The sequence below is a fragment of the Nothoprocta perdicaria genome, unplaced genomic scaffold (genome assembly GCF_003342845.1).
Source record: "Nothoprocta perdicaria isolate Ctin4 unplaced genomic scaffold, notPer1 scaffold_50, whole genome shotgun sequence".
In the NCBI taxonomy this organism is placed as follows: domain Eukaryota; kingdom Metazoa; phylum Chordata; class Aves; order Tinamiformes; family Tinamidae; genus Nothoprocta; species Nothoprocta perdicaria.
In genome coordinates, this window is record NW_020455755.1 from 587,177 (window position 1) to 614,222 (window position 27,046).

At 41.7% G+C, this 27,046-nt stretch overlaps 1 protein-coding gene across 5 annotated transcripts in view; it reads right to left on the reverse strand.

Annotated features, from left to right (window-relative positions):
* The window catches only part of SGSM2 (small G protein signaling modulator 2), a 44,843-nt gene that overhangs the window by 3,168 nt on the left and 14,629 nt on the right, over nt 1-27,046 (reverse strand). For 3 of the 5 annotated variants that reach the window (XM_026047840.1, XM_026047839.1, XM_026047837.1), the window contains exons 3-20: nt 20,647-20,809; nt 18,909-19,070; nt 17,367-17,434; nt 16,825-16,970; nt 16,261-16,395; nt 16,049-16,173; nt 15,119-15,186; nt 13,823-13,986; nt 13,137-13,266; nt 8,950-9,097; nt 8,373-8,437; nt 7,472-7,617; nt 6,903-7,031; nt 3,515-3,697; nt 2,986-3,390; nt 2,050-2,174; nt 1,650-1,732; nt 1,075-1,184 (exon numbers count right to left, since the gene is read on the reverse strand). In XM_026047840.1, coding sequence (XP_025903625.1) covers nt 1,075-1,184; nt 1,650-1,732; nt 2,050-2,174; nt 2,986-3,390; nt 3,515-3,697; nt 6,903-7,031; nt 7,472-7,617; nt 8,373-8,437; nt 8,950-9,097; nt 13,137-13,266; nt 13,823-13,986; nt 15,119-15,186; nt 16,049-16,173; nt 16,261-16,395; nt 16,825-16,970; nt 17,367-17,434; nt 18,909-19,070; nt 20,647-20,809 — 2,555 coding nt within the window. Of the gene's footprint in view, nt 1-1,074; nt 1,185-1,649; nt 1,733-2,049; nt 2,175-2,985; nt 3,391-3,514; nt 3,698-6,902; nt 7,032-7,471; nt 7,618-8,372; nt 8,438-8,949; nt 9,098-11,611; nt 11,747-13,136; nt 13,267-13,822; nt 13,987-15,118; nt 15,187-16,048; nt 16,174-16,260; nt 16,396-16,824; nt 16,971-17,366; nt 17,435-18,908; nt 19,071-20,646; nt 20,810-27,046 lie in introns of all 5 variants that reach the window. The other 2 variants (XM_026047841.1, XM_026047838.1) reach the window with 2 other exon arrangements.

The window sequence follows — 27,046 nt, forward strand, 5'->3', positions numbered from 1 at the left end:
ACATAAATGCAACTGCAGGATTAGAATCTACTTCACCAGCAACTGATAATCACACACAGAAACTTCCAAATTGCACTCAAGCTGATTTCAAATAATAATTAAAATCATACAACTACCTGGAAGCACTGTTAAACCCTTCTTATACTCTAATTATCACATAGGTTCTTTACAAGTGGGATAACATAACAGCAGTTAGTAGATATTGTATTTCAACTGGCTATGGATACCCTTCTGCAAGATAAGGAGCGGTGTCAAACAATCTGCTGGAATTCAACCCTTAGTAAATCCATGCCCTTACTCTGTAAAGTTGTGTTGTACATTTGGTAGCCACATCATCGAAGCTGCACAGCAAATAGAAGTACCTAATCTGAGACTAGCAGACTATGATTATCAGTCCTTCTGTATTTGAGTTCAGCTGGATAAAGAAGAGACCGAGCTCAAATGTATAATAGACCTGTTGTGCACACCAGTGTGATCACATGCTCTGAATGGTTTGGTTTTATTCCCCAGATGTGGTTGGAGGGAACGTGCATCCGTCTCTTACAAGTCAGGTGTTACCAGCATCAAACAAAGAAGCCAATCCAGCCAGAGGCCTAGAAATAAAGACTGTCCCTGAGACTTCTTGCCCTTCCCATTCCAGTCTCATTTACCTGCCTGCTGCTCTCTAGAATGGAATATCTAGACCTTAAATCCATCCTGAAAGCTCAGCAAGCATTCAGCCTAAATACAAATATAGCTAGGGTCTATTTGAGCCTAAAATAATGTTTGTACCACAAGATTCTCTATTTCCTCCACCAAAAAGCAACATAAGACTGGATCTTACTGCTGTTTTTCATTGACTGCAGCTGAAACTGAACTGAGCCATAAATGTGAGTCACTATGTAGCGTAGCTGCTACAGGGGAGGGAGAAGGTTTGGATGTTTTGTCTGTCAAGATGAACTGAACTGCTCGGCTACACCCCAGGTGAGTATTTCTCCAGTAACTGGAGCTCCTGCTTTTCCCTGTGGCATGAAGCTAGTTCTAGGCCTGTGTCACAACCTCATCTTCTCTCAAATAAGGTTCGAAGAAACTCACTTGGATTAGGGATCGCATGTTGGCAAAGTGTGTGTCCATGGCACCTCCATTGGGGAAGTTCTGGCTCATCCTCTTCATGAGGTGGCTGAAGCAGCTGTAAGCCAGTTGATCTGCAGATACAACGCAGAACGCTTCAGTGTTGCTAAACACGGGGCTTCGTGACAAGTAACATGCTGCAGGGCCAGGGAAAAACAGGATTTTTCCTTGGTGTTCCCTATACTTGTGACCAGTATTTACATGAAGCGAAATACAATACCTAACTCTGGACCTTTTCTTGCTAGTTATGTTTCAAAAGAACCCAGCCTGAGTTAGAGTTTACAGCTTCAGCAACCGTGGGAACATTGCTGCTTGGCAAATTTAGTAAAATTTAATCTAAAATTCAGTGAGCAAGCAGTGAATCCCTGACACAACTACTGTTAGCCACTTCAACAACAGCCACATGTAAAGCAAGCGTGAATCAAGCAATGCAGGTTCGTCTTTCCTGGTGAGCTAGCTTTGGTGTAACAAGTAATAGCATTTCTAGAAAAGATCTCTCTTAAAAACAGCAAAGTGTTGCAAAAGAAAAGTCTTCCTACCATTGTCCAGTATAACCATCAAAGGAGCCAGTAGGTCACACATGCCCTGAACATAACCAACTTCCAGGTGCTCCCAAACATAACTGCAGAAAAAAAGAAAAGAGAAGAGCTAATGTGATACTTCATTTTAAAAACCTCCTTCCTGTATGCTTGTCTCAAAAACTTAAGTTTGTCTTGCATCTCAAATCCAGCTCCTTTTGGAAGCTTTTAAGTTTAAGATGTTGGTGAATTTTCATCCTACTTTGTAGATGTCCTTCTCTAATTCTGAGCACCTCAGAAGTATTGTCTTCTTTATATTACCCCATCAGAGCATGCATGTATTATCCTCATGTCCTCATTCCTCAGGAAACCACAGCTAATAATACACTAAGAAAATAGCTTAGTTTACAAGCTCTATTACCTGCACATGACATTCCGGAGTTTTTCCAGGTTCTCAGCAGTAAAATACCAGTAATTCCGATCACATCTCTGGACGTCTTTATCAATTCTGTGCAAATTTAAGGCAACAGTATCCAATAATTCTATCTAGAAGAGAAAACTCTTTAAGTCAGATCTGCTGTTGAAACAGAAGTTATTTCTTAAAATATATGTGAAATAAGAGGCAGGCTGCTAAATCTTTTGTAATGCATTCTGAAAATTTTAGATAATTTTGTCACTAGTATCAGCAGAGAACATGTGGGCAGAACAGGGTTCGTGTCTTTTAGCTCCCTCCACGACTGCAGGTGGATTCCAGCCCACTGTCCACCTTGATTGCACTACTGAGAATATTCATCAGCAAACCAGAAATAGCTTTACTGTTATCATAAAATAAGATTTTGACCAAATGGTGAATCTGTTCCAAGACATAACTTTCATTAATGACACAGAGCACCACAGGCATTTATTGAAACTCACAGTATCTTGCTTTCCAGCAGTCCTATACTACTTCAGTATGTATATATATGGATAAACTGTGGAGGTATGAGAATATCCAACAACTTTTAATTAGTGACAAAAATCCTAGGTTAAATGCACGTATTTTTACCAGTGAATCTTCCAAGTCTGTTCTCTTTGCAAAGGGTTAACAACAGTGAAACAACTCACACAGAGAACTACAAGTAATATCCCAATTACTGATATGTTGACAGCAGTAGTAATCATAGCGACCACAGAGTCTTACATCTAGATTTAGGGTTCTGGTTCGATTTGATTAAATGGGGTTTCAACCTTAATTAAATGACACCAAAATCTTACAAGTACTGTCCCTCTCCTTATTTTGGATTTTTTTTTTTAGCTACTAGCTAAAGTGTAGAAAAACTGCTCTACAGAAGATGATGATACATGTGTTGTGACCTACTGTGTAGGATGCAGCACAGACAGAAGCAACATCCATTAAATAGTCCACCTGGGAGCACATCTGCTCTTCGGATACCGAATCGTGGGACTGCAGTGCAGCTGATTTGGCTTTCTGCACACGCACAGCGTCTGCTTCAGTTCTTTCCAGGTCGGCGCCAGCTTCTTCTTCAGCCCCATCTTCAAAGGAGACGCTCTGCCCATCATCGATACTGGACAGGATGCCAGAGGCCACAGAGTAGTTGCGAGAGGATGGCAGCCCGGAGTCGGGAGAGTCAAACTCCACAGACTGATGCTCTACGGCAGCTACTGCTGCTGGTGTGTCTGCAGACACCACAGTGAAAGTGGGGTCATCCTGGCCTTTGGAGTCCCGCTCTGCTGCATCCATTTCATCCACGGATATAAAGACCTGGAGGAAGGGGATGTTCAAATAAAGCAGGGGAGGGAGAAGGAACAGGAGAGAAGTTTAACAGAGCTTCCCTACATGCAAACACCTGGGGGCATGGGCTGGTTAAGAGAAGTGAAGAACTTACATCGTTGCTGATGGTGGAGTCCCTGTGAATGAGTCGCTGGACGTGGCTGTCAATGCTGCTGCCTGATGAAAATTTTGCCAGTGTGGCAGAATGTGATTCTTTCTCTCGCTGCTTTACAATGATCTCGCAGGCTTTCCACTCAGCCATGACCTTCTGATACCGCAGAGCAATGTCCTCATCCACCTGCAGACAGACAGATACTGAAATACCAGCTCTCCTTGGGAAACAGCGTTAAAGCAGGCTTGGCCAGAAGAGGGAGGAATAAAACACGTGTAATGCATTAAACTGGAAACCTGAAGCAACCTGAAGACCTCTTGCATTAAACTTTCTTCCCCTATTCTGCCTCTTACATAAGCCCTAGCAAAGAAGTACAAGTCACATGTTTATAGGTATAGAGATTCCTGAACAACAGAAATCCAGTCTTACGGCTGCACTGCAGAGTCTCAGATACTGTGGGAACCACTTGGTTCCCATAGTAATAGAGCAGATTTTCGCCACTGCTGGCTTCTTCTGTTGAAAGGCCAACACAAACAGCCCCCCTGGGCTATTAAGGGACATGCAGTAAATTTTACTGCTTTGTCAATTGTCAAGAGCTCAGGAGAAACTACACTTGTGAGCAGGCTCCAGGCCCTGGACTCTGCTGGCTGCAAGTGCTACCAGCTCATGCTAAGAGCTGCAGGCTGTTTGTCACTGGAGATAGCTGTGAAACATAAATCACAAAGTACCCCAGTTATGGGAAGGCTGGAGTACAGCCCTGTTTGGGAGAGCCCCAGATACTTAGGGATGACTGAAAAATATCATCAGAAGGCAAAGATGGTAAATCATCCATGTTGACTTCAGTTAAGGACATCAGAAGTTTCCCATATGTGCTAACATTATGACTCTTCTCCTTCTGTTCATTTAGTAGAGTCTTACATTCAATGGGAAGGCTTTCAACAGAGTCCAACAATGTATTTGTTGAGGAGTCAGTTATTACTGATATTTACTACTGATGTTGAGTAAGCTCATGGGAACTCCAGGCAAGGTTGGAAACACCCTGTGCTAGTATGGTACAAAACGAGGGAAAAATAGCCTAAAGGAGCTTGCATTCTGCAGTCAGTTTTTATGCCCTGCAATATGCCTCTCTGAATTGAGTGTAATTATTATTGTATAAATAGGCTCAAGTTTTCTGTTCTTGCCAAATGTCATGTTCTAGATGTATGTAAATGCATGTCTTTTCAGTCTGGGGCTAGAATCCCCAGCCATGGGTTGTGGCTTGAGGTGACCTGTTCTAGAAGCACTTCTTGTTCCAACTTACCCTGTACGCACAAAAAGGATGATAAGACAAGTATTTCTCTAGAAGAGCCATACCTCCTAGCAGGCCTGTGGCAGCTGTGGCAGTGTGTGAGCCTGGCTGGATATTTGGATTCGCCTGCCCTTCAGGAGATACAATAATCAACAGGACTTACTGCCCTAGGTGGCCTTGGAAGTGCTGCTCTCTCAGTGCCGGCATCTCGGGAGGGCAGGAAGCTGCCTAAGCAGGGTGCAGTGGAATGCTCTTGCTATACACATTATATCCAGATTACACATTAAGGAAGGAAACATGCAAACACCTTCCAAAGTAACTAAAGGATTAAAGGTGAAGAATTTGGACTGTGACACGTTTTGCACAGTTGAAGGGTGTATTTTCTCCATCTGTACTCAGAACTGTTTTGTGAAGACTAGTGCAAGGAAGAACAAGACAAATTGCCTTAGGAAAGAAGAATGCTGCTTAGAAAGCGCCCATGGTTTAGAAGCTAATTTTTCAACTTGAAGGCTCTAAGCCTGGCTGCCTTTGTGATCTGCAGCTGCTTACAGGCCCCTTGGGATATAAAATAATCGGGATTTAGCAGATGCCAGGTGTTCTGGTTTTGAAATACAAATCACTCCTCATCCACTTAATCTGTTCTAGAACAAGATCAGCCACTGCATGAGTGCTACCTCCCTGGCAGTAACACCAACAAGGGGAGCACATTAACGAGTTAATTCCGTTCCAGGACAACCCTCTGTATAATTCAGCAAATTTTTGGGCAATTCTTAATGTCAGTCAAAAGCAGCGTTTTACTGACACGCAAATCCAGAGCTTATCCATACGACAGCATCCTGCTGGAGGCCTAAGACTGACATAGAGAACCTCCCTCTCCTCCACAGCCACGGGAGTAAGATTAGCAGCAGTGTTAGGTATCTAAGACCAGGCTTACATTCCCAGTACACACGGGCCTAAGGACTGCAGGAGCCTTAAACCAGCGTTAGCACTACCTGGTCTGCTCGTCACAGCTCCAGCTCTAGAGCTGACTCGGGCACAGAGCAAAAGTTGCATTAGGGTCTGAACATGGGCCTATTCTCAGGCTTCACTTGAGAATAATATATTAGCTTATGCTCAGGACTGTGATAAAAATGCCACCTAGCAATCACAGGAGCAGCTGTATTGGATTAGGTAAAGACTCCTCGAGTCTAGTATATGGCAGTAAGGAATGAGAATATTGCTGGGTTTTTTTCCAGCACAATGGCCTAGGTCTACATGCAGTTTCTCTTCAATGAGCTTAACTGAGGGAAGGCATCATTGCCTGCCCTGTTTTGCCATATCTGGCCTTATCTGGTTGTTATCAAGACTCTATTATTACTATTAGTACTATTACTATTATCAAGACTTTTCCCCAGTAATTAACAACAAATTAAAACACACAGCAAAGAAGTCCAAAATTGGTATTGCTATAAACAGATTAGTAAAGGTAAATAATATAACTGGTAGATATGTACATTGTGGTTTCATTAATACTTATGTCAAATTTCCAACTGTAAAATAGGACTGTGACATAACATGGGAAACTATTGACTGCTAGCAGCAGCAGCACACTAGATAATAAAAAGGGAAAATGTCTCATCTAAGACTGCATCTTGTGTCTTAAAAATGCTCATCTTACATATGTCTGGGAAAAGCCTAGTGAACTTACAGACCAAACCTTCCTTTGGGCATTTTTTGCCTCTAGACAGTAGCTGCTAGTGCACTTCAGAAGAAACATCCGGTCTGTTCAAACAGCTCTACGAGAAGTCCAAACATGCAAACATGGATGTCACTGTCATCCCTATTTTATATAAAAGAATAATATGGGAAAATGTGATTTGCTCAAGGCAAGCATGTCACAGGTGCAGACAGAGTGCAGGTGCCCAGCTTTAGTAAGGAACCCTGTTGTAATGATTTTAAAAGATAAGCAGCGAGACATTCGCATCCATCTACTAACCAGCATATTTGTTTTCAGTAGCACTTTCCCTTAGAAATAATAACCAATAATGAATACTAACACCTGCTATTTAGAAAAGGAAACCCACTCTGTGTATGTAACATGGATTTCCAGAAACTTGAACTTACCTGGTCCATTTCCTTCTTGGCCATGCCGAATTTGTAGTGACCTAGCAAGAATGGCCATACCTCCTTTCGAATCTCATGCTGTACCCCACCATAGTAAACTCTTCTTAGTAATTCCAATTCCTTGTAATTCTACAGCAGTCAGGAGAAAGAAGTATGTGAAGGTAATACATCTCTATTTTCCTCAGGCATAATCAAATGTGTTTAATTGCAAGTACAAAGGCAGTGAAATGCACTCAAGGCATTACCCTTTTGTAATCTGAAGTATGGTTTAAAGCCCTACTTCAAATCCAGTCTACTATAGAAAGCTGTAAGATCTCCCATGACAATAATTAATTGTGCACAGATGAGAGCCACCATGAGACCATTTGCTTTGATGTTAATTGATACTTTAGCCACCATCAGAAAAGCATAGAAAAACATAGCAAAAGGGACTAAGAATCTCATTTTCACTAAAGACCACCCCAGAAAGACTGGATGATTCACAGTCTCAATTCTAAGGAATAGTGTGCGCTTGCTACAGCAGCATGCTGCAGTTTGCCCACCACCCCTAGAGGTATTCTCTCACACACCTTCTTGTCTTTCTGATACTTGCTCCAGACCTCTTTGGTCAGGCCTCCTGAAGCACTGGCTGGCTTGTCAGGTGGAATAATGGTGTGGTTCACGAGCGCAGAGAGATGCGTTCGCACTGTTGACAAGTGGCGGCAGTAAGCAAGCCCTGGGGTGGGGAAAGGAGGAGGCAACACTGTGGTAAGTGAGCAGGCTACATGGTATCAACAGTCGCTCTGTGAAGATGAAGCTACAACATTTTAAATCTGTTGCTAATGTTCCTATATGAGGGAAGATTGCATTTGTTCTGCATAAACAGAACATGCATGGGTATCAGTTGAAACATAGGAAGTCCCATCTGCATGTGAGGAAGAGCTTGAGAATCCTCTCTGTGAGCAGGCTGCCCGGGGAGGTTGTGGAGTCTCCTTCTCTGGAGGTCTTCAAAACCCACCTGGATGTGACCAGGTGCCCCATGCTCTGGGTGTCCCTGCTTTAGCGGGGCGGGGGTTGGACTACATGATCTCTGGAGGTCCCTTCCAACCTCAACCATTCTGTGATTCTGTGATAAAAATGAAGCATTGCAGTAGTGACAATTGATTAATTGACAGTAAGATTAATCTTATACAAAGAAAAACCTCAAAAAGTGAGGTATTACCTTGCAACATACAATTACATTGCATCTTCACTAAGTATAAGTTGCTTATGCAAAAGCCACATATGCTGGTATTATGAAGTTACAATACTTGGCTCATGATTACCCTGATGTCCTGAAAGAACTAATACAACTCACCTGATAAAGACAGCAGCCCACAGTAACTTTGGGTTTGGATTGCATTTTAAAACAGACAGGATGACCAAATACCCATGGCCTTTTAAATAAGCATAAAGATACCACAAGGGCCGGATATAAGAAGCTTCACTTACATCCATAAAAGGCTCTGGAAACTATTTGCCTCTTCATGCTTTCACACAACATCTTTAACGGAGTTCTGTGGAGATATATTAATGGAAGCATGAGAGTTCACATAAGAGGAGATCATCATGAATTGTATGCCTGATCAATATGACACACAGCAATTCTTTGTGCCAATTTTTATTTTGCTAAAGGACAACAGTAGTGGAAAATTGTATTTTCAGTATTTTGGCCCAAATCATATTCACCTTGTGTAATTAGCTCTAGCTGCTACAGGTGCATTGGAAAGGTCCTTGTCAAATTAGATGAGTAGTGGCCCTTCACTGTAATTGTATTAGACTAGATAAAAGAACTGGTTGCAATTTTTTCCATCAATGTGTGATTTAAGAACAGGAGGGATCAGAAAACACGGTAATGGCTTTTTTTCATAAAGCCAATTTCTTACCATGTAACTCCTCTTTTTGTGTAGAGATGCTATTTGAAAATTGCTTTTCTCCATCTCCAGTGCTGTAAGCAGTAAATGCTGCCTGCCTTTTCCCCAGGGCATGCACAAGGCTGCTCAGCACAGTGCGCTGCACAGCTTCTTACCTATCATGGATGCAGTTGCAGCAGGAGGGTATGTCATACGGAGAGCTGCCTGTTGAGCAGGAGAGACATGAGCCTTGGCTGCAGTGCTCCAGCTGCCACGAGAGCAGGTTTGCCCCAAAGCCTTGCATCTCTATCATGTCGCTGGTGTCTGCAGAAAGAAAAACAGCAGGCCATCAACATTTTTTTTCTTATTTCCCCCTTTTCCTCCTGTGCATCCTGATGATTTCATGCTTCAGTCCTCAGCAGGCTCTAAACCTTGATTCCAAAGAGGGGGGAGCACAGACTTAGTTGCCTCAGAAATACTGCTCTCAGCACATATAAACCAGCCACATGCTGTGCATGGTCACTCAAGTCAAATCCCTTTAATTTTTTCTCCTTTCTTGCCCATGCACAGCCCAGATCGCGTTCCAAGAGAACAGAAAAAAAAAAAGTGTACTGTAATAACAATTAGAGGTTCTTGTGTAATGCTATGATAATGTTGTTGATGGCCAGAATCATCTAATCTTGCCTTCTATTTTTTACAGGCCTTAGAATTTCACTTGACAATTCTTAGATCAGTCATTTAAGTGCTAGTCCAGCTAGAGTGAAAGTTTAATGTAAAAGAAATTAAGTAAAATTGACTCTGTTATTTTCAGAAGATTCTTTTTAGATTCTTACTTACAACCTAAATCCTAAAATATTTAGAGCAGAAAGATATTTCAAGTCCAACTGAAGTCAACATTTTGTAAAGGTAGGGTACTCTGGAGAAAGATGTGGTCCACAGTACAGTTCAGCTTCTTGAGTTATGTCTGCTTCATCCAGTGTTTGCTTTTTTTTAACCTGTTTCAGTGAGGCACTCCCCAAAATCACCAGTTGCTTTTAGAAAGCCTGGCTTCAGCTCTTCCTCTTTCTCAGCTGGCATTTGAGCTATTGGGTTTTGTTTTATAATAAATAACTGGCCTTTCAGCTCACCCATGATTACAATTAAGGCAAATGCCATAATACTGGATGTCACTGAATTAACATTCGTAGGCAAAATCCAGTCCCCTGGGCCGTGCTTTTAAAAGATACATAAGTTGGGCAGTAGGGGCAAATCCAAACCATCTCATGCATTTTAAATCAAGGTAGCATAAAGCCTATTGGAAAGTGGGCACAGGTGAGGAAGGAGTGGAGTAAGAACATTGTTAACAGAAAAAGCACAGGCTCATGCGGAAGCAGTCATGTGTATTTCACTGCACAAAACAAAGTGTGATGCAAAAATGCTCTTCACCTTAATTCTTCAGGAAGGAGCTGAATGACCTAGTATTTATTACAGTTTCTCATTTGGTTCAAATAAAAACCATTGCACAAACATTTTTAGATCCTTATTTTTGCCTCCCCCTCTACAGACAAGAAAAGTGGGTGTTTCAGTTTTTATTTGTTTTGTTTTTAAGAAATAAGGAAAGAACCCCACAGAACCTAAGCATTCAGATGAAAGGTACCTGAATTAGTGAAGAATTAGAGTGAACAGCATCTTTTCTTTAACTGTAGTGGTGTTACCTGTAACTTTAGCTACATGCAAAAGTCAAGCATGTCGCAAAATGTAAAAGCAAATGGCTAGCAACCTGCTACAACAGTGTTGTCATTATTGAAAAGGATGCAGCTGGGCAGTCAACAGCCAATCACCAGCAAGAATCATTACTCAAAACAGTGGGCATAATCCTAACTTTACTGTTATCTTAAGATAAAAGAAAGCCAGATATCTGACAGCTGCTCTAGTAGGATGATTTTGCATTTACATTACTGACTAAATTGTGTTCAGTATGTTTTAGATCACAGCATTAGTCTCATACTTGTATACATGGCAGTGTTAGACCTCCTCCTTTCCTGTTATAATCCATATGAGAATCAAGGAGGATTTTACTCTGTTTGATGGATTATTTTATATACTATTCAGCAGCCTTTGAGGAAGGAAGGATTTAACAGTCTCCACAACTACACTATTAGAATGCTTGCAAGTAATTGGCTTGAGAGGGGCAATGTAATACCTCTGTTATGAATGGCTTTCTAAAGAAAAGAATGAGAATCTTTAGGCAACAGAAAATCTTTCAGCTGATCACCTGCAACCCCTGTAACCTATGAATGTAACCTATGTTAACCTATAACCCCTGTAACCTATGAGGTGCAATGAAAGCACCTAACACTGACCTCCATACCAGTTTCTCCTCACTTCACTAGTCTCTTGCAGAGCTGTCTGGGGTGTGGGAGCGTGCACACTTGCACCATCCCTGCACTCACATAACACCCAAAGCGCCCCTGACCTTTTCTGATACAAGGCTGCTTGTTCTGTGTATTACAGTGCACACGTAACTCATGGAGGAAGAATACAAAGGCCTTTTACAATCACTCTCCTTTGTGAACATGATCTAGTATCCTCAGTTTATGAGTGGGGGACAGGAAGCATCTGGTAGGAGATGTTGGTTTGTTCAGCAGCACAGACACTCAAAGGAGAGGGAAGGTGCTGCTGTTCCCATTCCCTGTGTGTTGCACACATATTCCCAGCCCCTCTGCACATTTGAGCAGGTCCCCTCATCTCATGGGGTAAGCGGAATGCTCTGCCCTCTAATAATGCCAACACTGTTGTATGCAGTAGTGGAACGAGCTGCAACAGAGCTCTGGGACACAGCGGGAGGAGGATAAAAACCTTTCATCCTATTAGGAGCTGTGAGGTTCCGAGAGCAGATCATTGATAGCATTGCGTGCAGCTTATCTTCCTCCTCCTCGTCATCGTCAACAGAGGCAGAGCGGCTGGCAGCTAAGTGGTGGTAGTTAATAGTTACTGCTCAAAGAAAATAGTGAAAGAGGAGCATAAGAAGAGAGAACCTGGTTCTGCAGGAAAGCTCAAATGGACATGTTCAGCAAAGACAAATGGAGTTGAATCCTACCCTCTTCTTGAGGGCACAAGCTCCTGTGCGAGTGGGTAGGAAAGAAGAGGTTTTTTACAGAAAAACATGCTCCACCAAACACAGGCCAGCTTTTGACTGTGCCTGGCTGTCTTCCCAGTGCACAAAGGTCACATCCTGACAAGGGAGAAAAGTCCCAGTGCCAGCCTGCAGTAAGTGAATATGCTTTTTAGTAAAACTTCATAGAAGTTCATATAGCTCCACCCATCTTCCCTCTTTCATCATGTTCAAATCAGTGCTTGTGTCCCGTTTTCCACTCTGATGCCTGTGCCAGATAGGAAACAGTCTGGTCCCCAGCTCTGTCTGGCGCTGTAAACACGCACGGGACAGGTCTACCTCTAAGGAAGCACGAGGTAGAAGACAGCTAGATCTCTAGATCTTGCACTCACCAGCAAGGGCTGTGCTGATGGCACCCACAGAATGTGTGGTCCCCATGTGGCACATGGCAAACAAGCTTCTGCTGGGGTATGTGTGTGTGCACGAGAACTTACCTGGGCAAGCTCAGAGGCCCTAATCAAACACGGCCACACTGTGGTTCAGTCCCTGGAGGAAGGAGGGTTTAGCTGAGATTTCTGCTCTTTCAGCTGAACTAAGTCTCACTATGAACAATAAAGCCAAATCCCCTTGTAAACTTTAGGGCTCAGTCTGCCTGGTAAATTCTTAATTGCTAATTTGTCAAGGGGAATAAAACTGAACATGCTGTTGGAAGACTAGCTCAATTGCCTTCTTGCATGTGAAGAATTTCTAATCACTGATGACATGAGGTGGTTTGGTACTTGGAATTCATTTAGTTCCCTGGGAAGGGCTTCATTCATCCATTGTTAAGTTCTTTTTTCCAAGCCAAGAAAACTCAGCCCAGGGAGTTCTTGAGATACTTTAAGAGTTCAGTTTATGTTGTTTGATTGTTTGTTTGTGAAAGCATCATTACGAGCAAGCAGCATGGTCAATAAAAACTATCCTCACTCATGAGCAAAACTGCTCTTGGCTAGTCAAACACAATCTTTGTGCTTTTGGTCTCAGTTTGCAAGCCCAGGGGAGTATTTTGAAAATTTCCTCTGTGAAACACAGAGGAAATGTAAATAAGATTCCATCCTCCACTCCATGTCCATTAAGAGAGCAAGTTTAACTGCATTTAGGAAACCTACAATAAGCCTTACCTGTTGATCACAATTTTCCAACAATGAAATTCTATGGTAGATTTTTTTCTACAAAAACCTAGCTTGTCTGTTATCTTGTTATTTCCCAGGATATTACTAAAGCACTTACTGTTATCATGCTTGTGTCCTGGATAGATAATTCTGAACACATAGTCTGTAGCACTGTCTTCAACTGGCACTTCCTCTAGGTCCACCGATCTGTTGCTGTTCCGTTTCCGAAGCTTTGGAAATACTTTACCCTACAGAAAATAATAATCTCATGCATTCAGCTACCACAGAATAACAGAAATAAAACAAAACAAACAAAGGGCTTTAGACCTTTTGCATCTTAAAGTCTTAAAACTAAACTTTCAATGCTAGAGGAGGAAAGGAGGGAAGGAATCAGTAACAGGAAGCCAGCACATCCAATAGCATCAGATATGCAAGGTGGTTTAGGTATACTTAACCTATTTTTTCTATATATCTCAATCACAACTTTTTCTTGTAATCCATGGCAATTTGGCGCCAGTTCCTTTAATAACCCAAGTCTCCGATACATGTATTTGAGGCTATTTGAGGCTCAATTCCCATCATTTGCATGCATATTTTGATAGAATAGAATGATTCCAGTTTATAGCTGAATGCAACAATAAGATTATAAACAACTTCTATGGACTATCTTTAAAACAATCAAGTTGGACTAAATAGAGTTAATTTTTATTCTATCTCAATTTCCAGCTGTGTGTGGCAGAATACCGTTCCCCTAGGACATTAAGGTAAGCCCTACTCGAAGCAGCTCATCAGAAAAGGCAGTACCTTGCCCTGTTGGGACCAGAGTGGTGGTTCCAGCTGTCCGCGAGGCAGGAGGCCATTTTCCAGGCAGGAGAGGAATGCGAGAAGGTGACCTCCTTGTGGGAAGTGCAGTGGAGGTCTCTGAGTTCCATCCTGACTCACCAAGACTAATGTCCCTCTGCTTTCTGCTGAAAAAAATGACAAGCAGAGCCCACACTGTTACATCAGAATGTCTATTTATTGCTTTTACCTTCTGAATTAAGTTTTATTTGTGACTGCCTCTAAGCAGATATAAACAACCTTATAAATTACAGGGCAATCTAGCGATGACCTCAGTCCTTTTAGCCTTAGGAAGGCTCAGATATGAACAAACTATGACAGGCCTAACGTAGAAACATTTAACGTGATTATGAACTTTAATGTAATAAATAATAAAGTAGTAAGTACACCAAGTCTTTGGCATATGGCAAAAGTTGATAGATAATGCACAATTCAGAATAAACCTAATCTAATTAATATAGCCAGAGGCAGTCAGCTTTGTTCTTGTAAGAATCAAGAAGTCACATTTCACATTCCCTGTTGTAAATTGTTTTCATCCACCTTCAGGGGCAATAAAAAGCAGGCACAAATAAGCAAACACACTGTGGGCTCTGAATGTACTTCTAAGCGTAATAATATACATCACGAGTGCAATTTTCAAAAGCACGTAAGTGTATTAGGTTCTTAATTGCCTTTTCCAAAGTGAATGAAGAACATAACTCACCAGAGTGCTTTTGAAAGTTTTACCTGTGATCTTTATACCCCTCTGCCATCTACAGCCATCTGGGTAAAAGGAAGAATGTGTTCCATTGCATGGTTGTGTCAGTTCCAGTCTGTAGCGAGGTGCTGTGGCAAGACCACCAAGTGTCTGTTGTCTTGGGCAAACAACAAAAATCATGTTGTGTGCATGTCTGGCACCTGTTTCTGAAACAGTCTCTTCAATGAAGTAGAGCAAAGGCTGTTATGTTACACACTTGTCCTCTAATTCTCCTTTCTCTAAGGAAAGGCTGTAAAGCGGGATGGTGACACATCTGTCCAGTCAGTGAAATTCTGGACAGACACAAAGTGTCCGGGGGAAGGTAAAGATTTTGATTTGTGGTGAGACAGAGATGTTTTGCTCCAGATCCCTCTCCCTATGTTAAGCAGAATGAGCTAGTCAGAACTCAAGAGACCTAATTTTTCAGAGCCCCTGAGCACCCCCAATTTGCACCATATGAGCAGGGCAAGAGTCTGCTGCAGTGGAGGGTCGATGTCCCCCATGAGAAGAAGGTTTGTGCTTACGTTGTTGATGGCAGTGAATGCAGACGATCTGGCTGAGTGGCACTATTAATGCGTAGTCCCAGTACACACTAATAGGGAAGGAAAAAAAGTGCTTAAGACATTTTTTCCCACATTCAGGAGGGCTTGTGATTTCAAACAACCAGTAGAAAGACTCCACCAAGTTAGTAATAACTTATTATATTTGGCCAATTAAGGGAAACTAATAGTGAAGTAAAAGGCAAAGAAACTAGTTTTCCACAGTGGATACAGCTGGCACTGGTCTTCTCATATTCTCTTTCTCTCTCCCATCCCGCTCCCTACTTTCACCCTCCCCATCCAGGTTAAAACAATGTTTTGGCTAATACTAAAATGCTCTGGCTGGGGAATTTGTGATGGCCTTGTAGCTGGGATGAACTGAATGTGGCTGCCCAGGTCCTCTCTTCCACACATGATTTATGGACAACACATGTAAATCCTACGGTGCCCTAGCTTACACAGATAAACTGGTAACAGTTCTAAACCCTTCTGAGAACAACACTGACGGGATTCAATAAATTAAAGGGCCGAGGGCTTCATTAAAGTTTTGTAAAAAGAATACAGACGAAGTTCTATCCCAATAGCTAAGATCCAGAGGTCCTGGTAGGCTCCTAATTTATTCCCTCAATTCCAGTGATTATGTATACAAATTCCACTGAGGGACTACAATCTGGGTCTTGGTTATACCTGCACTTCCTCTTCTGTCATTTTAACAAAAAATGCATTAGAGGACCTGGGAAAGTCACTTCATCCATGGTAAAACAGGAAGAGAACCCAAACTGCCTGACGCCAACTTCTGTATTATTCAGAAATCCTTCAGTTAAATCACTCTTTTACACTTAGGACATATTGCCAAGGACACAAGAAATATCACTGAAAATGCTTCCCATCTTTTCCTGAAATGGGAATGGCTACCTTCTCTCCAGCTCTGAATCTCCAAGGGTTCCATTCATCAGCTGATTGGGAGTCCATTTTAATGTCAAACTGTCTGCTGACTGATGAAGGGAGAGGTACCCAGGAATTGCCTCCAAGTCATCTTTCTGTTCACAAAAACAACACAGAAAATCAAGGTGACTCAAATGCACACAAAGCTTCTTCTCTTTCCCTCCTCTTGTCATCAGCCTTACCGGCTGGACCAACACATTGTTCTTCCCATATAAGAGGTGCGTCCGGGAATTCTGGTGTAAAGACTCCACATATTCTCTTGCTGAAGCAGCAAAGCGATCCTCCGATGTGCTCCCACTTGAATGTCTTTTCCGGATCTAGCACAGAGACACATACACAAATCAGATCAGGTAGGACTACAATGACAGTACCAGTAAGACAATAAAACAGGAATAGTTTCATTTAGACCAATCTTCATAGTAGTCCACATTTCTGACGCCAAAACTCCTTGCCGAAAAATTACTTGGGCTCTTCTTTACTTCTGGCTGAGGCAGCCCATAATTTTTTGTGCACTATCTAGTCAGTGCACCAATGTCAAAAGACACAGAATTCAGTCCTGGATGTCAAGCTTTTCTGAATAGAACTAAGAGGATGTCTGGGTCTAAGTGGACTTCTAATCTGTGCCAAGGACACATTACAGAAGAAAAAAGAAATGATGCCCTAAATTCTGATCTCCTCCCTTCAAGGGTGTCTCCATTGTCAATCTGCACCTGTAACTAAGAAATAGCTACACAGCAAATACCTACTCCCAGGGCTGGGCGCTTTGAAGGAGAATCTTGACGGCCATGAACTCCATGAATCCGGTGTCGCTGAACAAGCTCATCTGCTGAAGGGTCTGTCCAGTAGTGATCAGTTGTTTTTAGCTTGGTGTACTCCAGTGCACATGGTCCAACTAAGAAAAGAGTCCGAGAAAGAAACCTTGCAAGTCTGTTCACACACATATTTACTCCTATCCTGCCAGTCAACTACTGAAAGTGAGATTTACTAGTAGTTAGTAGTGAGTATTACTAGTAGTTCCAACCTGCTGTTCTGAACATCACAGCTAGCAAGCGTTCTGAAAAAGAAATTACATTCTATTCTCTGATCTAACTAATAATTGATAATAAAAACAAATCACTAATCTCTGTTTGTAAGAAAGAACCCCCACACACACAAAAATTGCTCTATTACCATAGTCAAATTATTTGATATAGAGCTAAAAGTCACCCTTAATAATACTGCCCTACCACAAAACATTTCACGAAATGATTTCTTCACCATAACAAAAAGTAACACTGCAAGAACTTACCCAAGAGGGAAGCAAGTATTGGGCCACAAACAGGGTCTGCCAGTAAAGCTTCTTTTTCATAATATTTACTAGGAATAAAATATTAGAGCCCAGTTAAGATCACTAGTTGTAGTTTTTAAAAGCTCCTGAACTTGATTGGTAGAGAAAAAAACGTTGATAGGATGACCTGGACTTCACCAATGCATGCATCTCTTCTGCAAGTATTTTTTAATGGAGCTTGCCTAGCTCATGTACTGATCTCCGAAGAAGAAATTCTGTGCCGCATTTGCACAGAACGCAATCGTCTTTGTGGCTCTTCACCACAATTAGTTCAACAAACCTACAATCCAGACTTCTATACTTACTAAAATACCCTACTCTTGATCCATTTTCTGCCCTGACGAACTGTGTCATCCCAGACAAGTCATTTTATCTCATTCTGTCTCACCTATTTTTGACAATAAGCTCTTCAGAAGCAGGAGCTTGCCTTTTGCTATATGTATTTACCCACTATATTCGATCTGGGGCTTTGGGCACTAATGCAATAAAAAGACAAACAATAAATCTCTGCAAGCAATTTTGCCAGTTTTCCCTAGAGACCAAGAGGTCCATAGTTTTTTAAACATCTCTTCCATTTGTAAAGAATATTCTTGAAACATTGTCAAAAACAATGAAATCCTACAAACAATACCTCTTGCTATGTCCTCAAAGCCTTCCCATCACAGCCAGCAAAGCTGACTTAAAAAAAATCACGGAGTCCAAAATTAAGCACTCTGATTTCTTGAACTGTCATTATCCTCTGCTGTCTCTTCCACTAGATGGGGCTCAAACTCTAAATTTTCTTTTCCTAAAGAACAGAAGGGCTGGAGGACTTAAAACATGCAGCATTGAAGCAGTAATGTCACAGAGAGGCACGAGAACAGGCCATTTGAAGTGCTACATGTCATTAGGTGGAAGTTAGCATCTCAAATCGGACAACTACAATTAGTAATGAATGCACAGTAACTCACAGTAGTGAATGCACAGTAATGAAGACCTAGCTCTCGTCACATTTCCAGCTGAATTATGTGGAAACAAAATTTAACATCCTTGTATCCATGTATGAGCTGATACACTGGGCTGAAATGCCTTCATTAACTGTATATATGGGACACATCCATCCTTACTGTCTCTTCTACATTAGGCCCTTTAAACAATTTGGGCTAGATATCTCTGGAATAGATATCTCTAGAAAACTCTGTGGGAATAAGCTCCTCTGCCTGAACTGTCTTCCCTGTTCAGAGCCATGGGCTTTGCACAGCCAAAACATGTCCTCTAGTGCAGAACACTTAATAAGAGGAGCACTACTTGCAGCACTGGAAGACGCTATGTCACTGGATTACAAAGTACTTTTCTGTAACCAGCCCAAACCAAACTTCAGGATTTTAACCTTTCCCTTCTTATGTGAAATTGTCCCCAGCACGCATGCTCTCTGATTCTTCTTTATCTCTTACAGAAGGTGGAAAGTCACAAACCTGAACACATTTGTCCATCAGTTCTCCGTGCTCTTTACTCTTTCCTTACCTGCAGTTATCAACAATATACTGCACAATTTTGTCGAGGACTTTCTCAATCAAAGCTGTCCGGACCCATATGTGTTTGATAGCCTGAGGTGTAAGGACAGGTGTTTTGCTTGTAGTTGATCCCTGTCTCTTGAGGGATTCTTGCCCATTTGTCTGATTTTTCCTGCAAAAGGACATAAAGGGTCAGAGTTCAGACTCTCTCCTCACAGGAACTCCTCCAGTAAAACACTGCATGGAGAGATGTTTGAATACATCACATGCATCTGGCATCTGAAAACCCAACATCTGAGCTTCTTTCAAACTCTGAGCTACTGTAGATTGAAATGAATAGGCAAAAAAAAATCCATCTCTGACCATGGACCCCAAAAGAACAAAAACAGAGGAAAATGCAGTCTTCTGCAGACTGCAAATAGGTTCCATTGGAAGAGATAAAGCTTCTCATCAAATAAATCTTTACACTTAGCTGAGAAACATTCAGGGAGGATGGCAAGAAGATTCTCATCTCCCAGCTTTCTCTTGTACCTTAGAACTGAAGCTAGCCATAGCCTCGGAGGGAACACAGCTGCTCCAACATGAGATATTTCCACCAACAGCAAAGCACAGAGTGGAAATTATGATGACACAGGTAGAGCTGTTCCAGGGAGCTCCTGTTACACAATCATCAGACAATCCTTGGGCACAAGCCCATTGCCTGACTCTCTCCTATAAAACACCGTGTGTATCTATAGCACATTTTGTGCTACTGTTTGGCAGTGAAATCCTATCTCTCACCACCTACAGGATGAAAACAAGACAGCTAAGAGACAAGCAATATCAAGCTGAGAAAACAGAACTACAGTAATTGAGCATTCAAAGCCAGCTGGGGGCTTGCTTACAGCCAAGACCCCCTGCCTGTTCCTACAGTATAAGCCAGCACAGTAATAAGCCCAATTCAGATATGGAGAGATTAACACTGCCTTTTAGTGACAGGACAGTAAGCTGACTATAAAAATCAGAATTACTTGCCAAGTGCGGCTGTAAACAAGAATGCAGGGGCTGTTGAGCAAGGTGCTCTTTATACTATGTTTCTTTGGAGTTATCCGCTGCCAAGCAAATCCACTTGACCCCAGGAGTCCAATGAAACCTGCTCATGGGGGCCTCTCTCCCATGCCTACACCAGTGAAATGTGTAAGGCATTTTCCCTGTGTCCTGGTAACATGCTGAATACTTTCCAGGCTGGACAGAATCTGAAGAATTCAGATATGACAGACATGCTGCTTTCCTTACTATAGCTGACTGAAAGGTACAAATGCTATGAAAAGCTTCTTGCCAACACCAGGCCACAGAAAATGCATTTGTGCTCTGCTTTGCTTTTTCTTACTAACATTATTTCCTACTAACACTAACATCAGAGGAACTCAAATGTGTTTAATTGTGTCTTATATAGAGGCAAAACCACATGAGAAGTTTTTACTTGCCCTGCTCAATTCTAGCAAGAAATCTGGGCCTTTAGTGGTCTCATATCCTTGACTTCAGCTAACTGTCAGCTTGATGGAATCGGTCACAGAGTTGTTCTTCCTTTCAGTCTCTGACAGACTGACACTGACTAATTGACTAAATGACTAATTTTGACTGACAGTCAGAATTTTTAAAAACTCAGCTAAAAATACTATCCATTTTCCAAAGAGTCTCTGTATCCCTTCCACATTGCACACACATTGTACGAATTTTGCTGATAAGCAGACCTCAGCCTCACCTACCTGCTTTCTACCTGCTGCTGCAGTTCCTGCACTTTCTTGCATATGTCTCCAGCTATTGCATACGTCTTGCCAATTTTGGTGAACAGCGCAGCTACCTTGTCTGTCCGCAGGAAGCCGGCAGCCCTGCGTTTCAGCATGTGCAGCAGACACGCTTCCACTACACCTGCAAAACAGGGAAGGGGATAAAGTTATGGGCAATGCTCTTCAGTCTTCTCTTTGATGAATGACTTGCATTGACACCCACTGATCGGGTCTGGAAACAGAGAAGAGGGAAAGACAAGAGAGACCAGGTCTCAAGATCAGATGAATACAGGTATGTGCCTAATCTGCAACAGAGAACTTTGAAATTTGCAGTCAATGTCAGTTCATAAATAAACCAAAAACTGAAGTCCCATGTAGCCAGTGATTGTGCATCTTGGCATGGTTGGATGTAGAGTCTGGACAAGAAGCAGGAAGCATCATTCTCAAGAAGAAAATGCTACTGACTATCAGCATTCTAAAGGATTGGTTGCGATTCAGACATCTCTTGGTCTGGTGCCTCATAAGATGCTGCAGAACGGTCTTCAGGAAAAGATGACATCACATGTGATGGATGTGAAGTTACTCGGCAATCATTTATGAATATCAAAGATGTATGAATAATTAGGACATTTGCTAGACAAAGACTATAGAGGCTACTGGATAACAAACAGGAAACAGAATAATTATATTTGAAAAGATAATCCACTCTCCAAAGCCCTAGAGATCACTGCAAGACAATAAAGCCGCAAAACTTGGTAAGATAAGCTCACCTTCCAACATCAGCCTAGCCCATCACTCTAGTTTTGGGTAGCAACATGAAAAGGCTTCAAAAGTGATAAGAAAAGTCAATAACACTACAGTCTAGGAGGGAACAGAGCTGCAGCCTATCTGCCCAAGGGGTTCATTTTACTGTACTGTTCATCTTACTGTACTGTACTCTGCAGGTCACCAGCAACACAATAAACTATGAAGACCACAATTGTTTATTTCAGTCTTGCAAGACCATGTAGCAGATATCTAACAAGTTTTCATGTTTACATGCTGCAGAAGAAAGAAATAGGATAAGTATCATGGCATGAAAATAAAATAAAATCAAGCCTTCCCCATCTACCAGTTTTTAAATCTAGATTGCAGATGACGCATCCAGTCAACACTGTCCATTAAAAAGGTATGAAGAGGAACAGACCTATCCACTCCAAGAAAACAAGACAAAACATCGTTGGCAGGGCGTGCGCTCCCAGCGACGCAGATTCAGGCCGGGCACTCAGCACAGAGGCTGAGCTCAGCGTGAGCAAGGCGCTCCTGTGTTAAATGATAGCGGGCACTCCTGTGGTAAACTGCAGTTAACATTGCCACATTAAATTTTCATCACAAGGAACAAATGGCTTTCCATCTGCTCTGACATACACTGCAACCCTCTTAACTTTTATCAGCTAATAGGAAAGGCAGTATTTTGCTGCACAATCCTGTCAGGTCCTGAGCATCTCCTAAAGACTCCCACCTCCTCATTGTACTTATTGGCCTCCAATCCCATGGCAGCTTCTGGCTGAAGCACAGCTATCTTCCCCGCTTGGTCCTTGAAGCCTAACTCATTCCCAGGCAGGACTTAATGGCACATAAAAACATCTCCTGCATTTAGCTGGGGGAGAATCTACCGCAGTCTGGGGAAATCACAGGATCTGTAGCACTGAGCAGCTACAGCAAAAACACCCCCTTCATTTTCAGTACTGTTGCTCTACTTCTTTATTCTGCGACTGAAGGACTACCTGTCGAATGAACAAAATCATTAAGAGGAGTATTTGTGACGCATTACCAACTTCACATTTTTTGACTTATCACTCTGAAAGAAGTCTCTGGCTTCCTGATAACGTATCTCCAATGCATGCTCTGGAAGCACAATCGCTTGTAGAGTATAAAAAACAGCCCAAAAAGAAAATTTAAAAAAGGAAACATGTTGCAAGATAACTATACCATTATTTTGTTTTCAACTGTGAAGCAAGATATGTTTTTAAGCTAAGTATCATTGGATAAAATCTAAGAGAAGACAGACTTTGTACAGAAAGGATCAGTTTTCCTATAAAACAGCAGAGTAAGAGCAGAGTTCATTACTGATGGTTTGGGGATTTTTGGATTGTTCATTTTTAACAATTTTTATTGACATATGAATAATCTGAGTGAAGAAACACAAATCCTGCAATTCTATAGCCTGAATTGAGACTCTGTGAAACAGAGATTGCAACAATCTCCCCCTCCATCCTCATGCCTGCTTTTATGCCTTGCTGGAGCTAGCTCTGAGCTCCCCTGGAACAACTGCCTCAGCGCTTCTTACTGCTCTTCACAGAGTGGCCCTGTGCATGGCCAAACCAAAGGGACTCCTAGTCCAGGAAGAGAAAACCAAAAACCAACTCGAATATTGTATAGCAACAAAGGAACGCTGCAAACGGTCTCTGCTTTTGCAGACTTGCTCTTTATCTCTAGGACATGAGCTTGACTGCATCAAGCAAGGCCATGGGGCAGTAAGTCTGACACTCACTCCCACACTGGGATATTCGCCAACCAGAACTACTGACTCAGAAGACAACCACCCCCTTGCTTTACACCCATATTGTGTGCAAAAGCATGTTGGCAACAACATTCCCTGGAAGCAGCACTGGGAAAAACACGCACATCCCAACTTCCCCCCTCTTAGCAACCAGCTGATACCAGGGAGCATCTGCTGCAACGAAAGGGCACCCGTAGGTGGCAAAGGCAATGCCTGTTTGCAGGCATTGGTCTGAGAGGAGCGGAGCCCAGCGCTGATGGCAGCTCTGCCAGCTGGGCTGCTCCTGCTCCAAGGAAGAAGGAGCATCTGTGCATGTGCTAGCACAGCGGCAGCGGGGGCGAGCGCTGTGTGGCTGCCCACGGGGTTTGGCGAGGCCGGGAGGAGCAGCACGGGAAGAACAGAGCGATGACAGCACAGGGATGTTCCGCACGGCACAGGCCTAGATCCTGGCTAGCAACCACCACGAAACCTCTTAAACCCGCCAGTGCTTGGCTCTCTCTTTCAATTAAAAATAAAGGAAAGGGGAAAAATAAAAGCAGCATTCCGGATGCCTGAAGCAACACAGTAATAATTGGTCCCAAATCATAAATGAAGCAACCTGCCTTTAAAAATAACTGCAAAGAAGTGCATTGCTGTTGCTAAGGAAACAGGCTCTCTCCCATAACACTTTTTTTTTCCTTTCTCTAAGACAATAAAATATTAATGAAACAAACTTAGTGTAAAGCACAACAGGTCCAGTTTTAATTATTAATAAATGTGGCAGCTGCCATGGAGGACAAATCCCACAGTGACTGTCCCCCAGTATTTAATTATTCCACTGTGACATTTCTCTCCCAAGAGCTTGGTGTGACACCAAGACGCAGCTACCTGGAAGGAGAAGCGACTGGAATTAGCCACTTGATTGCCACCTCCCAAAACACTCGTTCAACAAGAGAGGTTAATGCACCACGGCCAGGGCTACCTGTACTCTGTCCCGAGGTCTCTGATCATGTTCTAGTCCCAGTCACTACTTTTGGGACCTTCAAGTCGCTTCATTCTCCTCACCATCGCCCATAGATTGAGACTAACAGTGTTGTCTATCTCTCAGTTTTCTTTTAGGGCTCCTCTATACAAGGCATTTATTTCAGAGGACTAATTGAGTTCCAAAGGAGCTTTAAATTCACACCTGACAATCTGAATTAGCTTTCAAGCAGAGAGAAGCATATATTCAGTTAAAACTATAAAACTGTAGTAGCAGCTGTGCATAAACATATATTTTCAACCAGTGGAAACCAATACAGATTATGTCTTATAGGTACATTCAGAGGCACAATCAGAAAACCCAACCACTATGACACATATATACATACATACACACACACACACACACATATATATAAAAAATCTTTTTAGGGGAGGGGGCAGGAAATCAAGCTTATGCAAAGACACTTTTTATTTTTCAGAAACCAAAAATGCATAATCTCTCTGGAGGAACAGGCTTGGGAAAATAAGAGTTCAGATTATTGCCTAAGACGACAAGAGGAAGAACATTTCAAGTCATACATTTTGAAGAACCTTGGCATCAGGAAAATTAAGTTTTTTATTTTAAAGGAAAGGAAAAAAAATCTCTTTGTAGAATTTGTACTCCATGGAAAAATAAAAGTAATGGAAAAATAAAAAGATGAAGATTTTGCTGTTTCTGGAGGAATAGGTAATATCACAGAGATTTCAACCTGTAATCTCATGGGTACACACATGTACAGACTTTTTTATTCATTTGTCTGCACACCCGCACACAACTAACTATTGCAGACTTTTCAAGCATAGTACAATATGATCCAGTCACAAGTCACAAAAATATATATTTACAACAACTGCCCACAAAAAGATACAGACCTTCATTATGTCCAGACTGCACTTCGAGTGAATCAATACAGCTAATGAAACTCTTAGTTTAACCACTTCAGGTAATTCCCTTGTATCACTCAGCTGACAGCAGTCATCTAAAAACTCATTAATTCCAATCAGTTTTGAAGAACATCCCCTGTGGTATCCACTGCTGCATTTAATTAAATGCAGATATGGTTATTGATTTATAGTCCAAATAATCACCCTACAAGTTTAGAAAAATGCCACGTTTATATAATTTCCAAAAGGTTACTTCTTGCAGGGCCAGAGGCACAGCCTTAGTTTTCTCGTTTTTTGCCTCTTGGCTGGAAGACTATGGACTTGGCTTAATGCAGTGTGGAATAAGAGAGTTCTAGGGATGAGACTGGATGGGTGCTAAGCAGAGAGATAAAGACAAGCAATCAGATGTTCAGCATCTCCAGCTGTTGTTGTTTTACCTATCTGCCCAACTTGAAACCAAACCTGTCACCAAGCTATAGCAACACAATTCATTGAGAGACGCCTACTGAAAAGGGAAGATGCACGTACTCATATACGCTGTGAACTATCCCCACAATCCATACGTTAGAAGCTATTAACTCTGGTCCCCTTATTTACCTAACACAATCCGCATGGTCTAAGCTACAGATCTGTTACCTTCATAAATATCTAACTGTGGCCTGTCTGCAGTTCAAATTGTTTCCATTGACTCTTGCTCTTTCACTAGGCCCCACTCAGAAGAGTCTGGCTCCATTTTCTTTGTCTATGTCTCTCCATCAGCCCTCCCACAACTGGATCAGTATCTGGAAAAAGTACCTCTCTCACTTGGAAGCAGGCTTTTATCCAGCAGCAATTAGTGGGAACAGAATTTCTGAGGCTCTGTGGTGAAATATGTAAGCTGACCTGGACTCAGACTGCTTGTTTTACTCTGCCACACAGCCTAGATACAGACATTATATTTTCAATAAATTTCTGGGATAAAAGATATCTAAATGGATGATTCTCACTTCTAAAGATAGCTCTAGCTGGGAAGCTTCACAGTGGGAAGCTGGTTACTGCAGTTTTCTAAAATCTTAGCCATTAAGCTACAAGAATCTCAATACCCTTCAGAAAATTGAAGTGTTTCCATTAAACTCTATTAAGGGTAAATCAAAATAATAGAGGTTTCTCTAAATAATTGAGTATGATACAATTTGATGGCTCAAGGCTAAAGTAAAATGTTCAGCAGAGTGCTCTAAAAAGCATGAGAGATTATATTTCTTTTCTTAAGCTAAAAACATACGCTGTTCACAAGTTGTTTCAGATTTCAAATCAGAGCTAATATTCACTTTTTTCTCCCTCTATAACACTCTGCTCATTACTTAAAAGCATTCACTTTTGGCATGCAATCAAAAAGCTTTTAAAATTGTGTTAAAATGAATATTTGCCTTTCCTCCAATTACTATAATCTCTGGTACTCTCTTTGGGCTAATGTGTTTATGAAATGAGATAGAATTTCTAAACTATTGTATAAGCCTTGTTTATTACTGAAAATGTTCTAACAGGAATAGTAATATAGAGAGGTTCGTATTAGGTTCATGAGGGATCTTCATTTCTGTAGTTAATTAACTGCATTTTTTAAAATACAAAATGACAAGGTTTAATTCTTTGGACCATTTAAATAATAAAATGCTTGCTTGGACATTTTTTATTTAGACTTATTTTCACCAAAGTTACATTTCTCTGAGCTAAAAAAAAAAAAAGACAGAACTAAAGACCTCTTAAATTTTTATCAGAAATAATGGACCTCTTAAATTTTTATCAGACCTTAGGAGCATGGTGTATTTAGAAGCCTCAAGGCAGAACTGTCTAAAAAAACCCAAATCATAAAGCTTCCCTTCCTAATGAGCCTGATTTTCAGAGGCACGCCTGCAACTCCCACTGACACTGATCGGAACAGCTTGTTCTGTGGAAATTTAGAACCTTCAAAAA